This window comes from Hemiscyllium ocellatum, chromosome 2 (genome assembly GCF_020745735.1).
Source record: "Hemiscyllium ocellatum isolate sHemOce1 chromosome 2, sHemOce1.pat.X.cur, whole genome shotgun sequence".
Lineage (NCBI taxonomy): Eukaryota > Metazoa > Chordata > Chondrichthyes > Orectolobiformes > Hemiscylliidae > Hemiscyllium > Hemiscyllium ocellatum.
This window is the reverse complement of record NC_083402.1, coordinates 134,590,179-134,607,639: the sequence shown is the minus strand read 5'-3', so window position 1 is coordinate 134,607,639 and position 17,461 is coordinate 134,590,179. Positions and strand designations below refer to the sequence as shown.

At 39.8% G+C, this 17,461-nt stretch overlaps 1 protein-coding gene across 1 annotated transcript in view; it reads right to left on the bottom strand.

The window, feature by feature from the left end:
- The window catches only part of uba6 (ubiquitin like modifier activating enzyme 6), a 116,671-nt gene that overhangs the window by 64,157 nt on the left and 35,053 nt on the right, over positions 1 to 17,461 (bottom strand). The window contains exons 7-9 of the mRNA XM_060846327.1: positions 12,352 to 12,432; positions 11,642 to 11,764; positions 2,682 to 2,805 (exon numbers count right to left, since the gene is read on the bottom strand). Coding sequence (XP_060702310.1) covers positions 2,682 to 2,805; positions 11,642 to 11,764; positions 12,352 to 12,432 — 328 coding nt within the window. The remainder of the gene's footprint in view (positions 1 to 2,681; positions 2,806 to 11,641; positions 11,765 to 12,351; positions 12,433 to 17,461) is intronic.

The following is a 17,461-nucleotide window of genomic DNA, read 5'->3' as shown; positions in this document are numbered from 1 at the left end:
TTGGGAATTGTGGAACTGGTGGGCATAGTCTAAAAATTAGGACCAGACTGCGCAGGAGAAATGTTAGGAAGACTTGTGTACACAAAACATTGTAGAGGTTTAGAACTCTCATCAACAATTGGCAGTTTTTTACTAGGGCAGTTGTTAATATTAAATTAGATACAGATACATTTTTTTAGGCAAATATATTAAAGGATATGGGTTCTGGCCAAATGTGAGGTGATGCATTTTGGTAGGTAGAATTTAAAGTGAATGGCAGAATGTTTAGGAATATTGATTTGCAGAGGAATCTGGGTGTGCAGGTCCACAGATCATTGAAGGTAGCAGTGCAGGTACATAAAGTAGTAAAAAAAAAGGCCTTCATTGGAAGGTGCAAGGAGGATAAGGATAGGCAAGTTATGCTGCAACTTTATAGAACTTCAGTTAGGCTGCACAATTCTGGTCACCACACTACCAGAATGCTTTAGACAAAGTGCAGAAACCAGAATGGTGCCTGGCATGTGGGATTTTAGTTATGAAAAAAGGTTGGATAGACTAGGTTTGGGTTATCATTGGAAATGCAGAGGTTTGAGGGGCGACCTGATAGACGTTTAAGAGATTCTGAATGGTACGGATAGAATGGAAAGTATGAGGCTTTTTCCCAGGGTGGATGTGTCAATTACTAGGTGAAGGTGTAGGTGTGTGCATGTGTGCGCATTTGCACTTGTTTAAAACAGCGAGGCAAATTTTCCACAAAAAGGATAGTGAGCACCTCGAACATGCTGCCAGAGGTGGTGGTGGGAGCAGGCACAATTGCAACATTCAAGAAGCACCTGGACGAATACATGAATAGGAAGGGAATAGAGGGAAATTAATCCTGTAAATGAAGACAGTTTTAGATGGAAGGGCAAAATGTATCGGTGTAGGCTTGCAGGGCCAAAAGGCCTGTTTTTGAATTGTATTGTTCTTTGTCAAGTGGTCCGCATGGAGTTAGGCCACAGATCAGCCATGATCTCACTGAATGGTGGAACAAGCTCGAGGTGTTGCTGGTTAAAGCGCAGCAGGTCAGGCAGCATCCAAGGAACAGGAAATTTGACGTTTCGGGCAAAAGCCCTTCATCAGGAAGGTTCCTGATGAAGGGCTTTTGCCCGAAATATCGAATTTCCAGTTCCTTGGATGCTGCCTGACCTGCTGCGCTTTAAACAGCAACACATTTTCAGCTCTGATCTCCAGCATCTGCAGACCTTACTTTTTACTCGAACAGGCTCGAGGGGCTGATGGCCTATGTTGTGATACTTGTGGTGGTGAACTGCTAATGTTCCTAACTCTGAGCCAGGAACATTAAGTCCCACCTGCTTCAGAGATACTAACATTTTTGAATTGATTTATTAGGAAATACATGTACACACTTGTGCTCAGGCCTCTCAATGCACCTTCAATTGAGCCAGGAGTCTCAGGTTCAAATCTCACTTACTCCAGAAGTGTATAACATCTCTGAATAGGCTGATTAGAGGAAATAAAATATCTTTGTGCCTTTGAGAAGATACACGCCAGGAATTTGGAATTGTAAATAAATACTCATGTAAATAATGTAAGGTTTTGCTCCAGTCTTATCTTTCACATGACTTTCTGGAGTATAATACTCAGGTGCTTTACAGGAGGATGATATGGCAAATATTAATTCAGAGTCAGAAAGAGAGACATTGGGACATGGAACTAACAGATTCTTCAAGATGTTAAGATTTAGGAGCATCTTAAAGGATGAGTGCGTGATGCTGAGTACCACCACTTGGGACACATTTGCCAATGGCAGAGTGAAATGAGCAAAAGGTCCATGTGATGCTAGAGAGTGGAGGACTCTCAGGGCTGCAGGAAATTGCAGAGATAGGATGGGGTAAGCCCATGGAGGAACATAATCATAAAAACATACAACAGAGATGAGACCCTTCAGCCCATTGAGCCTGTACTGTCAAACATATACCACTACCTATATTAGTCTCACTTTTCCACAGTAGACCCATGACCTTGAATGCTACGGCGCTTTAAATCATCATTCAAGTGTTTTTTAAGAATTCTGAGATTTCCTTCTCAACTATCCTCCCAAACTGTCCACTGACCTGAAAATTAAGATAACAATTAGAAATGGTAGACCACTGATAGGCCAAGCAAAGATAGAATGGGTAAAGGCAAGTAAGTGCAGGTTGGCATTTGGGCAAATTGTTTGGATGAGTTCAAGATTGCAGAGAGTGACAGATGAAGTCAGCAAGAAAAAACAATTAAATGTAAATAAAGCAAGTAAATTTAGATTTCCCAGTACATACAAGATATTGAAGAGAACATTTTAAAAGCCAAACAGAAATTCATGGCCACGAAGTGCATTAACAACAAGATGCACCTGTTCAATTGTGGTCAAGCAATAGATACAACGGATTGCCAAGAAAAAAGACAAAAGCAAGCACTTAGAAAAAAGGCTGGTGTTCTGGGTAGGCAGGAGAGCTAGTGTACTGGATGCACAAGAGTACAAGCATGCGGAAAGTTAACAAAATAAAAAGAGGTGTGGCAGACTTTGGGGGAGGGGGAGAAAGAGGAAAAAGAGAAGAAAAGGACGGGCGAAAAAGGAAGGAAGGAGAAAGACTCTGTAAAATAATATTCTCTGTAAAATGACTACCATTCAAATTGACACAACTTACGAAAAAACATACCAGTTACTTGCTGCACCGATTCATTTAACTCTGTCATCCCATTGATTTCCCTGAAAGTCACAAACTGTCCCGTTTCGAGTCCATGGTTACGGTTGTCCATGCATGTAACAATTCCTGGATTGGACTGTGAATGAAAACATCAAAAGGATTAATGTGTGTATCCAGCTTTGTTGCAAAAAACAAAATACACCGTGACTACCTCATTCTTCGTAAAGCTTGTACTTTTTCTGTTGTTTGAATCAAGCTTATGGTTTTCTCATATAAATATTTTATGTTACATAAAAATGTGCAACCATCAACAACAAACTGGAACATCAATGTACAATTTTGAGAGATGGGGAGGTGATGTCCTAGCAGTATTATCATCTGACTACAAATCCAGAAACCTAGGTAATATTCTGGATACTTGAGTATGAATCTTGCAAATGAATTAAGGGTCTAAAGATGACTATGATTGTTGGAAAAACGCATCTGATTCACTAGTGTTCTTTAGTGAGGGAAACAGCTATCCTTACCTAGTCTGGGTAACTCCAGTAACTCTCAACTCCAGATTCACATCAATGTGGTTGATTCTTAACTGCTCTCTGGGCAATAAATGTTGGCTTAGCCAATGACATCAACATCCCACGTATGATTAAAATTTTTAAAAAGTATTCCAGCCGATGAACTGAGGATCTTTGTAACACCAGGACAAAAGCCATAATGAAAATTCTCAACGTAATTTGCAGAACACCCATTTCTCCACTTAAAATTAGTTTACTTCTCCTTTTAAGAAACGAATGGAATGAGATGTTTTTAAGACAACAGCATTAACATTTCCTGGCTTTTTCTTATCAAGCTTTACTAGTTGGAAAAAATATAGACTGCTACCTTGATTCTCAGCGACAGTGTATAGATGGCTGTTTGATAACTGACACTTAACAGATCACACCTTTTCCTTGTCTTATCGAGATTACCAATAAAACCATTTTTCACAGCTTGACCAGCTTGGGATTATAGATGATTCCAGTTGAAAATTCTGCAAGATCCGTTTGAATTAAGCTCACTTTTCTTTCATTAGCCAGATGTCTAGCATTCAGAGAAAAGTAAGGTGCTTAAGTATTTCCAAACTAAGTTACAGAAATCCACACACAGAAACAGGAATAGGGCATAAATTCCTTGAGCCTGTTTCACAACTCACTCAAATCAGCTAATCTGTGGCCCCACTCCACATACTTACCTTTGGCTCATTTTTCTTGATACTGTGGCTTAACTAAAAATGATCTGTCTCAGCTGATGTAGCATCAAAGTTGTTTATGGAAGAGCATTCCAAATCTCTACCATCCATTGTGCATAAAGTGCTTCCTAATATCTCCCTTGAACTGTCTGGTCCTAAGTTTTAGACTATGCCCCCTAGTTCTACAAACTCTAACCACTGGAAATAGTTTATCTTCATCTACCCTGTCTTTTCCTGAATTTTGAAGCCTTCGAACACATCTTCCCTTAGCCTTCTAAATTCTTGAGAAAATGGGCATAGTTTGTGTAATCTCTCCTTACAACTTAACCTTTTAAGTCCAGGTATCATTCTTGCAAACCTACGTTGTACTCCCTCCAAGGCCAATATATCCTTCCGAAGGTATGATACGCAGATCTGCTCACAGTATACCAAGTGGGATCTAACCAGGGTTTTGTAAAGCTGCCGCATAACTCCTACATTCTTATACTCCAGTCCTTCAGATACAATATATACAATTTACTTCCATGAAAAGGGACGGGAAAAAGTTCTGACTGTAACAGCTGGTCCTTTTTTTTTGAGGTATTTTAGGTGCTGGAGGTGATTTCCTCGAATTCCAGGAGCAGCAATTACTGTTGTATATGCCGTTGCATTGTTTTGGAACTTTGGGGAAAAAAAAGTCAAAACAACAGCAGTTTTAAAGGGGAGAAGAACAGACAAAGAAAGCACATGGTGAGGTCAGTACAGGAGAGAGGGAGAGGGAAAGAGCGAGAAACTGACACCAGAGTGAACGTACACAGTTACTGCCTTTGCTGTTTGAATTCATGTATTGCTGGACATCGGAGTGCGTCTGGGGAAATTAACAAACAGTGAATTTCACAACTGATCTTGGAGGAACTGTTTGGGCGAAGTTCACAGCACAGAATCAGATAAGTTAATTATTTTAAGTGGCCTACAGAAAGTTTGCAGTAGTGAGTAGAGTGGATTCTTTCTTGATTATATTTTTTTTGAGATATGTCTCTTGATTAAACTTAAAATATAAGCCGTAACTATTCATCTAACCTGGGACAGTGTTTTGTAGAGGAATAAGACTATGTTATTTTCTGGGTCTGTAGATTGTGAACAAGCAAAAATGGCCTTTAGTAGAGTGATATGTGCTTCTTGTCAGATGTGGGGGTTTAAAGAGAGTTTAAGGGTTACTGTGGATTATATCTGCAATAAATTCTGTTGGTTGCGAATCTTATCATATCAAATGGATCAGTTGGAGAGGCAGTTAGAAGCGATGAGGAATTTGCAACAGCAACAATATGTGATGAATGGCAGTTATAGGAAGGGGGGGGGGGGATGAAGTCTCAGATACACAGTCACATAGATGGGTTCACTCCAGGAAAGGTAAGAGAGGTAGGCATCTAGTGCAGGTGTGTTTTGTGGCTTTCCAAGTATGCAGTTTTGGAAAATGTAGGGAGCGATGGATTCTCAGGGGAACGTAGCACAAACAGCCATGTTTCTGGAATTGAGACTGGCTCCAATGCAACGAGGGGTACAACGGGTTCCAAGAGATCAATTGTGTTAGGGGATTCTCTAGTCCGAGGGACAGACAGATGGTTCTGTGGCCAGCAGCGAAAAATCAGAATGGTGTGTTGCTTCCCTGGTGCCAGGATCAAGGATGTCTCAGAGAGGGTGCAGAATGTTCTCAAGAGAGAGGAGGGGCCAGCAAGAGGTCATTGTGCACATTGGAACCAATGACATTGGAAGGGAAAAAGTTGAGTTTCTGAAGGGTGATTACAGAGAGTTAGGCAATTTAAAAAGGAGGTCCATGAGAGTAGTAATATCTGGAACACTACCAGTGCTATGAGCTAGTGAGGGCAGGAATAGGAGGATAGGGCAGATGAATGCATGGCTAGCAGCTGGTGTATGGGAGAAGGATTTACATTTTTGGATCATTGGAATCTCTTTTGGGGTAGAAGTGATATGTACAAGGAGGACAGATTGCACCTAAATCGAAAGGGGACTAATATACTGGCAGGGAGATTTGCTAGAGCTGCTCGGGAGGATTTAAACTAGTAAGATGGAGGTGTGGGACCCAAGGAGATAGTGAGGAAAGAGATCAATCTGAGACTGGTACAGTTGAGAACTTAAACAAGTAAAACAGTCAGGGCAAACAGGGACAAAGTAGAACTAATAAATTAAACTGCGTTTATTTCAATGCAAGGGACCTAACAGGGAAGGCAGATGAACTCAGGGCATGGTTAAGAACATGGGACTGGGATATTATAGCAATTACAGAAACATGGCTCAGGGATGGCTAAGGACTGGCAGCTTAATGTTCCAGGATACAAATGCTACAGAAAGGACAGAAAGGGAGGCAAGAGAGGAGGGGAGCGGCATTTTTGATAAGGGATAGCATTACAGCTGTGCTGAGGGAGGATATTCCTGGAAATGCATCCAGGGAAGTTATTTGGGTGGAACTGAGAAATAAAAAAGGGATGATCACCTTATTGGGATTGTATTATAAACCCTCCCAATAGTCAGAGGGTAATTGAGAAACAAACATGTAAGGAGATCTCAGCTATCTGTAAGAATAATTGGGTGGTTATGGTAGGGGATTTTAACTTTCCAAACATGACTGGGACTGCCATAGTGTTAAGGGTTTAGATGGAGAGGAATTTGCTAAGTGTGTAAGAAAATTTTCTGATTCAGTATGTGGATGTACCTACAAGAGAAGGTGCAAAACTTGATCTACTCTTGGGAAGTAAGGCAGGGCAGGTGACTGAGGTGTCACTGGGGGAGCACTTTGGGGTTAGCGACCATAATTCCATTAGATTTAAAATAGTGATGGAAAAGGATAGACCAGATCTAAAAATTGAAGTTCTAAATTGGAGAAAGGCTAACTTTGACAGTATTAGGCAAGATCTTTCAAAAGCTGATTGGGGGCAGATGTTCACAGGTAAAGGGATGGCTGGAAAATGGGAAGCTTTCAGGAACGAGATAATGAGAATCCAGAGAAAGTATATTCCTGTTAGGATGAAAGGAAAGGCTGGTAGGTGTAGGGAATTTTGGATGATTAAAGAAATTGAGGATTTGGTTAAGAAAAAGAGGGAAGCATATGTCAGGTGTAGACAGGAGATATCAAGTAAAGCCTTAGAAGAGTATAAAGGCAGTAGAAGTATACTTAAAAGGGAAATCAGGAGAGCAAAAAGGGGACATGAGATAGCTTTGGCAAATAGAATTAAGAAGAATCCAAAGGGACTTTACAAATATATTAAGGACAAAAGGGTAACTAGGGAAAGAATAAGGCCCCATAAAGATCAGCACAGCTGCCTTTGTGTGGAGCCGCAGGAGATAGGGGAGATACTAAATGAGTAGTTTGCATCAGTATTTACTGTGGAAAAGAATATGGAAGATATAGAATGTAGGGAAATGGATGGTGACATCTTGCAAAATGTCCACATTACAGAGGGGGAAGTTCTGGATGTCTTGAAATGCATAAAGGTGGATATATCTCCAGGACCTGATCAGGTGTACCCAAGAACTCTTGTGGGAAGCTAGAGAAGTGATTGTTGAGCCTCTTGTGGAGATATTTGTGTCATCAAAAGTCACAGGTGAGGTGCCGGAAGACTGGAGGTTGGCTAACGTGGTGCCACTGTTTAAGAAGGGTGGTAAGGACAAGCCAGGGAACTATAGACCAGTGACCCTGAAGTCGATGGTGGGCAAGTTGTTACAGGGAATCCTGAGGGACAGGATGTACATGTATTTGGAAAGGCAAGGACTGATTAGGGATTGTCAACATGGCTTTGTGCGTGGGAAATCATGTCTCACAAACTTGATTTTTGAAGTAGTAACAAAGAGGATTGATGAGGGCAGAGCAGTAGATGTGATCTATATGGACGTCAGTAAGGCCTTCGACAAGGTTCCCCATGGGAGATTGGTTAGCAAGCTTAGAGCTCACTGAATACTAGCCATTCGGATACAGAACTGGCTCAAAGGTGGAAGACAGAAGGTGATGGTGGAGGGTTGTTTTTCAGACTGAAGGCCTGTGACCAGTGGAGTACCACAAGGATCGGTGCTGGGTCCACTACTTTTTGTCATTTACATAAATGATTTGGATATGAGCATAAGAGGTACAGTTAGTAAATTTGCAGATGACACCAAAATTGGAGGTGTAATGGACAGGGAAGAAGGTTACCTCAGATTACAACAGGATCTTGACCAGATGGGCCAATGGGCTGAGAAGTGGCAGATGAAGTTTAATTCAGATAAATGTGAGGTGCTCCATTTTGGGAAAGCAAATCTTAGCAGGACTTATACACTTAATGGTAAGGTCCTAGGGAGCATTGCTGAACAAAGAGACCTTGAACTGCAGGTTCATAGCTCCTTGAAAGTGGAGTCGCAGGTATTAGGATAGTGAAGGCGGCTGTTTGGTATGCCTTCTTTTATTGATCAGAGTATTGAGTACGGGAGTTGGGAGGTTGAACAGGACTTTGGTTAGGACACTGTTGGAATATTGCGTGCAATTCTGGTCTCCTTCCGATCGGAAAGATGTTGTGAAACTTGAAAGGGTACAGAAAAGATTTACAAGAATGTTGCCAGGGTTGGAGAATTTGAGATATAGGGAGAGGCTGAACAAGCTGGAGCGTTTTCCCTGGAGCGTCGGAGGCTGAAGGGTGACCTTATAGAGGTTTACAACATTATGAGGGGCATAGATAGGATAAATAGACAAAGTCATTTCCCTGGGGTCAGGGAGTTCAGAACTAGAGGGCAGAGGTTCAGGGTGGGAGGGAAAGGATATAAAAGAGATCGATGGGGCAACTTTTTCCACACAGAGGGTGGTGATACGTGGATGGAATGAGCTGCCAATGAAATGGTGAAGGCTTGTACAATTGCAACATTTAAAAGGCATTTGGGTGGGTATATGAATGGGAAGGGTTTGGAGGGATATGGGCTGGGTGCTGGCAGGTGGGACTAGATTGGGTTGGGATATCTGGTCGGCATGGACGGGTTGGACCGAAGGGTCTGTTTCCATGCTGTACATCTCTATGGCTCTATGACTAAATGCAGTATGCACTTCTCCCTGTACTGATTTAAATGTCTCACCCTACTATACAAAGGAGGTTCTCCTTGTACTGATTTAAGTGTCTTACCCTAACACAGCAAGGAGGTTCAGTAAAGGCTGCAAGGTCTAAAGCCTAGAAGCCATTTCATGTGCATCAGGCTACTGTTGGAACTTGGTCAGTTAAAACTGCACAGCTAATAGTGTGCAGCACTAGCTAAAATTCCTTTGTTTCATCAGTCAGAACTTCCCTCACCTATTATTTCACTGTTTAATGAAATTAACGGACACTATGTGGGAAGAATTGCTATTTCAAAGATCACATGAATTAGCCAAGCTACCTTGGTATTATTAGCTTTCCAATGCGTACTAGCCCGATTTAAGTGTCCAATCACTGGGACTGTCAAAATAGCTTAGCTTCAGTGGTATTCTTTTAATACAAGGCACACTGTGTGACAAATTTAATGCCAGAGAGTCTGCTTGTCTATTCTCACTATAAAACAAAGAAATTCGACAAGGAGTTTCTAATGGATGGCACTAAAGTTTTCAGCACAATTTACCCAAAATTGCTTAAATTCTGTTTGTACGATCAATTAGGCTTTCTTAAAAACCACTGTGTTGAGTGCAGACCGCACCTTCAAAACTAATTAAGTGCCAAATCAGATTAATCCTTGTGGAATGTTTGCACTAACCACGCCATTTCTCAATCTTCAAGAAAACTCTTATAATTAACTCTTTTCCTCAGGCACTAAAAATCGGTACATTTGAAAACATTAAAAGAATGCTGTTTTGTGATCAAACTATTTTAATTCGTATCAATAAACTACACTTGGTTTCTCTTCTTAAATAGAGGGAATATTTAGAAGTTTTTAGAAAATGTTTTCTAAAGTACTGCTATGTGGGCTCATGGAAGAGTTTAATAACATGCAAATTAGTTAGTGTGGGAGCTGAAAGGAAAAAAACAACAAAAAATTAGCACAATATTAAAAGCCAGTTCTACCCATATCACTCATAGCATACAAAGCAGAAACAACTGGCTGACTTTTATTTCTTCACACAATCAATGATGACAGTTGAGTGCTGGATCTGTGGCACCAAAATATAGTAACATTTTACAGTTTTTAAATAGACCTGGGGCTCAAATAGCAAAAAATTTCAGACAAAACTATGCAACATGGATCTATTAATAGGGAGAGATTAACATTCAAGGACCTGAAATTTAGAAGTTCAAAATGAAAAATGTTAAGAACATCTGACACTCCAAAAATGCTCTCAGTATGCACATAAAAATTCACAGCCGCCATCAGTATTGCCAGTGATGTCATTCTATCACCTTCACTCTTTTTTTGTGCATATTTAATCGCTGACATGTCTTCTTTATTGGCAGGGCATCTCACAAAGTATGCAGATCTAGAACTTTCCGCATGTACAATGGAATCTTTCAGTGTCAGAAAATCATAACAAGCACTAACATCCAAGGGAGGGCAGCAAAATGCACATGCCAGTAAGTCATCTGACGTCAGTTGAGAGCACAGGTGCCAGAAGAAATAAAATCAATATTCCATCAATCCACCAATAGCATTTTTTCGAAAAATCAATTCTTTCCTTACTTGCTTATTTCACTCTTCCTAATCGAATTTTCTGTAAAACTCGGTGGCTCAAAACTGCTGTGGTCTAACGAGCAAGGCACTATAGTTTATGCATAGCAGCAGAATTTGTGGTGCATAGACGTTCTGAAGTTTTCACATTATTTTCCCTGAAGTTTAAGATCATGTTCTGCTACATGTGCCTATTCCGTGTGGAAGGTGCAGGTTTTATCTGCCAAATTGCATTTTCTCATAATGTACTTTTCAATCTGCTTGATAAACATGGTGTTTAAAATATTGATTACACTTAAATAATTTCTTGACTTGTTGTTGCATTTCATGGAAATTGCTTCCTTATGACCTGCATATAACATACAATTGCATCTGGCGTAAATTTTGCACTTCTCAGAAAACATCTATTCATCATTAGAAACAACTCTGCCATTGAAGAAGTAATTTGCACTTATTCAATAATGGAGAGTCACAGGATGAATGATAAATGTGTTGGAGAAATGAGAATATGTTGCGTTGTTCAACCATTACAGCATGCATTAATATAGATCAGTGTATATACTACATTTATCCACATAAATGACTATTTTGCTTTTAGACTGTCTCAGTTGAACTAAATTACAGCCAATATTGGTTACTGCTGTGTAACTACAAGATCTAATTTCTGAAAGCTGCTTAATGCAGAGATTAATCCAGCTTCAAAATGGAGCAGCAGGCGAACAATATCATGTCACAGCACCCAGAGCTATGCCATGACCGCAACATTTAAGGCAAGAAATTAGAAAATAATTGTCTCCTGTTGCTACCCATAAGCCAATCAGTGGCTGACCGCTCTCATACTACGGACCCCTATGCTACAAACGAGCAGTGGCATAGGAACCAATTATTTCTAAATGTTTGACACATTTTTATAAGATTATTTTATCACTGATCAGTTACACCAGCATCAGATTTATCTGTGCACAATTAATTTAACAATTCATCCTTGTGAAATTGTGAGTAATGTTTTTCTAAAGTAACACTGGACAAACAAACAGCATTGTGAGTTTAATTGAAATGTTGCAGGCCAGAAAGTTGGTTATTTTCTGCAGATTATTACCTGTGTGATACTTTGAATAAAGATTTCTTTTGGCTCCTCTCCATTTGGATCAGCTACTTCAAACTGATCCCCAAAATCACAGAACACACGACAGAACACTCCATATACATCAGCACTAATGAACTAGAAAAAGAAATGCACAAATTCCCATCAATAACACATTCAGTTGCACTGGTAGTTCAAACATAAAAGTACCAAGTTTCTTCTGACTGTGATCTATTCCAGTCTGCTGCTTTCAACAAGCTTACAACATTTTTGCAATCACTGCAAACATTAGTCCTTAGTTCAAGAAACAGAAATTTGGTGCTATTTTTAACCCAATGCTCTGAAATTAGACAGATTAACATAGTCAACACTTATTATTTTATACATATCACACCCATTATAATACTTTTACTATTGAGTACAGCAATAATTCTCTACTCAGAAGTAAATATCAATTAAAACCCAAATGTAAAGTTTCTATTAACATGTGTGGTTTAACACCAGTCTTCATGCACTTGGATTACATGTCGACTCTTATCGCTCCAAGTGCGTATAAATGTAACATTAGTTTTGAGTAACCAAATTTTCTATTTCTCTTTTTGCAATATTATACAACATAGAAAGTTAATTTCACTGCAGACAAACTCCAAGAACGAAAACAAAGAACAGGGGAATAAAACGACACTGAAATGCTCTAACCTAGTACAATACTACAAAAGCCATACCTTGATTGGTGGTTGCTGTGAACGGCAAAAGTCATTTATCTTCTTTTGAAGTGAAAGCCTAGTCTCTGTTAAAACTACACACTGTGGGGAAAAAATAAACTCAAATCAATAGGAGTACAGCTCTAGCATCATTCAAAGAAGACTGTTGCTTCACATCACGGAACTGCCTGCAAGATTAATGTATTGCCAACAAGAATTTCTAGCTTGCAATCAAACTTACATAAGATTTAATAATTGAGAATGCCATCCCAACCCATCTCGGGGGAAAGAAACAATATTTCATTCAATACAAATCACATGAGCATCACAATCATGACCTCTTATTTAAAGGAAATGTTTTGTGAAAGTGTTGTCTTAATTTTAGTATCTAGCCTGCTCCTACATCCTCAACCTTTGACTCCTTTATTCAGAGTGTCTTTTTAAACTCTATGCTAACACTGAAGGGTCCACACATTCCACTTATATCCCACAGCTGCTGGTTCTATTCAATCCTCCTTTGAAATATAGATTAATTTATTTATACTACTCAACGAGGCCAATATTCTTAAAAAAGATATATTGCCATTCTGTCCTTAACACCTGCTCCACCATTCATTTAGATCATAGCTGGTCTACACCTCAACCCCATTTACCACCTTTTGATCCACACTCCTACATAAACCTGTCTAACAAAATACTAGCTAAACAAAAAAAACTGATCCACCAGTCATGCCCTTTGAGGGGAAAAGGGCCATTTCATAATTTCACTCCTAAAATTAGAGTTAGATCATTTCAGAAATAGCCCTGGATTTACCCACCAGAGAAAATAGTTTTGCTGCATCTATACTATTGAATCTTTTTAAATACCTCAACTAAATTTCTCAAGCTTCAAAACTACTCCAAGTCATGTCTATACAATCTATCCTTACTGCTTAACACCTTGTCGGCCTGGTATCTCTAGGGCAAATCTGTGTATTATTTACCATTTTTATAGCCAATATATTCTTCCTGAGGTGCAGTGTCCAAAATAGCCCATGGAATCTAAACAAGATTGTGTAACTGAAGGATCACTGCCACCTCTTTACGCCTAAACCCCTTTAAGTAATAGTTAACATTTCATTAGCCTTTTTGACAAACCTTTGTACCCATGTGGGAACCTGAAATTGAAATAACAATTCTGAACATCCTCTCCCCCCAAAAAAAAGAAACTGAACATAATTTTGCTTTTTGCATTTTTACCTCATTGTGAATCAAAACCAATTTGAATTAAACATTGACTCACACGAAAATGATATCAAAAAAATGAGAATTTAAATAGTTGCTACAACAAAGATACATCTTACACAACCACAAGCATTCAAATGACTCAATGATATGCAACACAGTTTGGCCAAAGTGTAGAGTAGCACGGTTGCTCCATGGTTAGCAGTGCTGCCTCACAGTGCCAGAGGTCCAGTTCTATTCCCGTCTCGGGTGATTGTGTGGAGTTTGCACATTCTCCCTGTACCTGCGTGGGGTTCCTCCGGGTGCTCCGGTTTCTTCCCACAGCCCAAAGATGGGCAGGTCAGGTGAAGTGACCATGCTAAATCGTCCATCATTAGTCAGAGGGAAATTGGCCTGGGTGGGAGGGTCAGAGTGATCTTGTTGGACCAAATTGCCTGTTTCCACACTGTAGGGAATCTAATCTAAAGTTCCATATTATGCTGCTATTTATTCATACAAGAATTCTACCTAACATCTTCAAGTTTCACAAATACGTACGTTCTCAGCTATGAACTCTGCAACCCTCAATCTTAATTACCCAGCTGTTCAGAGTTTCTTTTCAAATAACCAACTACTAACATCCCAGACCATCCCTCTTTTGGGAAAACATTTAGTTCCTTATTGTTTCCAAACTATTCATACAACTTAGCTGATTTTAGATCTTCTCAGCAAGCTCGGAAATGGTCTTCAACAGTTCCTATCTCACTTTCAGCCAGTCACAAAAACTTCTACAGGATGGGAAAACTGCCAACGTAACACTTATTTAACATGGTGAAGAGACAAAATGTGGGCCATTTAGCTTAAAGTCTATAATTGGAAAAATGACAAATTCTGGTATAAATACACTGCAATTATGATTAAGCAGAATTTATAGCTTTATGAAGGGGAAATCATGCCTGAAAGATTTACTAGAGTTCTGAGGGGACATAAAAAGTAGCATTAATAAAGGGGAAGCAATAAATGTAATATATTTGGATTTTCAGAAGGTGCTTGAGAGGCCAATTAGCCTAACATCTATTGCTGGAAAAATGTAAATATAAGTTTGAGGAAATAATAGCAGAACATTTGGAAAATCATAATCTAATCCAGCAGTCAGCATGGCTTCATGAAAGGGAAATCATGTCTGACTAATATATTTGAGCTTATTTGAAATCATACCAACCAGAGTTGTTAGAGGGAACCATTATTCATTTGGACCTTCAAAAGGCATATGAAAAGGCACCTCACAAAAGATTAAGTTGTAAGATAAGAACCATGGTGTCAGAGGTAGCACATTAGTGTGGATAGAGAATTGGATAATGAGTAAGAAACAGTGAGTGGGGTAAGAAGTCCCTTTTCAGTTTGGTTCCACAGGGATCAGTGTTGGGACCACTACTGCTGACACTGTATATTAATGACTGGAGGAAGTAAGTGATTGTATTGTAGCCAATCTTGGTGCCATCTGCAAACTTACTAACTATACCTTCCATATTCTCATCCAAATCATTTATATAAATGACAAATAAAACAGGACCCAGCACCAATCCCTGCGGAACACTGCTGGTCACAGGTCTCTAGTCCGAAAAGCAACCCTCCAACATTACTCTGTCTCTTGCCATAAGCATCCAATTGGCAAGCTCATCCAGAATCCCATGTGACCTAACTTTACTAATTAGCGCTGAAAATGTGTTGCTGGAAAAGCGCAGGCAGCATCCACGGAGCAGGAGAGTCTGACTGCCTGACCTGACCTGCTGCGCTTTTCCAGCAACACATTTTCAGCTCTGATCTCCAGCATCTGCAGTCCTCACTTTCTCCTAACTTTATTAATTAGTCTACCACACAGAACCATGTCAAAGACTTTACTAAAATCCAAATAGACAACATCTACTGCTCTGCCATCAACCACCTTTTTGGTGAGTTCCTCAAAAAATTCAAACAAGTTTGAGAGACACTATTTTCCTTGCACAAAACCATGCTGACAATCCCTAATCAAGTTTTGACTCTCTCAATGTCCATTAACCCTAACTTTTATAATCAGCTCCAACAAGTTACCCACAACTGAAGGCAGACTCACATGTCTATTGTTCCCCAGTTTCTCCTTACAACTTTTCTTAACAAATATTAAACATTAGCTACCCTCTAATCATCAGGCACCTCACCCGTAGTTATAGATAATGCTAATATTTCTGCAAGGAGTCTCATAATTCCTCCCTTAATTCCCTTAACCAAAGCCTAAACAAGTTTGGATGCTACTCACAGGAGTTTAGAGGACTTGGAGGTGCCGGTGTTGTACTGGGGTGGACAAAGTTAAAAATCACACACCACCAGGTTATAGTCCAACAATTTTTGCAGAATGACATTTTATTTTGCTGGATGAATCCATGTAAAACTCTGTAAAATTATAGAGGGTTTATCAGTCTGACATAGCATTGGGACACAGATTTCACACCTATTGTTTAAAAACATGAGCTATCTTGAGATCTAATTTAAAAGTAGTTCTGGGATTTACATATCAAAGAACAGAAACCAGCATATTCCATTTTAAAAGATGAAAGTTTTAATCTAAGATTGTTCACTGTATCATATCTCCATGCCACTGGACTCCGATGGCTACAAGATCTGTGAGCATGATCTTAACTTCCACAACCACCTGAAGAAGGAGCAGCGCTCCGAAAGCTACTGTTTCCAAATAAACCTGTTGGACTATAACCTGGTATTGTATGATTTTTGAGTTTAGAGGATTGAAATGTGATCGCACTGAAACATCCAGGATTCTTAAGGGGCTTGACAGGGTAAATGCCGAGAGAATGCTTTCCCTCCTGGAACAGAGGACATAGTTTCAGAATAATGGGTGCCAATTTAAGACTGGTAAGAGTCTTAAATTTATACATATCACATGGCCAATTTACCTGACCTGCACATCTTTGGACTGTGGGAGGAAACCGGAGCACCCGGAGGAAACCCACGCAGACACGGGGAGAACGTGCAAACTCCACACAGTCAGTCGCCTGAGGCGGGAATTGAACCCGGATCTCTGGCGCTGTGAGGCAGCAGTGCCCACGGTGGTTCTTCAGATACAGAGGCAATCCACATACCTGTGCTGTAGGCTCCTGCACACCATATAAGCACTGGGAAATAATCACCTCTAACACAAGAAAATCAAACCATCTTTGAAATTATTTTGATTTTATATTGGCTGAATCCCCCTGATACCACTGTCCAGAAAATGAAATGGATCAGCCACTGTGGCTATAAAAGTACGAGGGGGGCTGGGAATTCTGCAGCAAATAAAACACTTCCCATCTCCCCAATGCTTGTCCAAGATGTACAAGGCACAAGTCAAGAGTGTAGTGGAACAATCTCTATTTGTCTGGATGAGTACAGCTTCAAATTATGAGGAAGCTTGACTTCATCCAGGAAAGAGCAACCCAGTTGATGGCACCCTATTCTCCATCTTCAATATTTATCTCCATCACAATAAATACACAGTGGCAGCAACTGCAAGTTCTCCTCCAAGTTATGCATCATTCTACTAACTACTATTCCTTCACTGTCATTGGATCAAAATTATGGGTCTTCCTTGCTAACTGCACGATGGTATATCTACACCATATGACCTCCAGCAGTTCACCTCAAGGTCGGTTACAAATGGACAATGAACACTATCCTAGCCAGCAATACCCATACCCTGTAAATTAATTAGAAAAGCTCAAAATTAGCCTACTGTTATTTTTTCCTACTCCTTAATTTCAAGACAAATCTATAACTGCTTGAGAACTCATAAATGACTCCACAATCCATTCATAGACTCACTGGCACTCTACACATATTTCTTAACCTACTCAAATTGACTCCATTTCAACATCAGCTTCACATCACTGAAGGAATG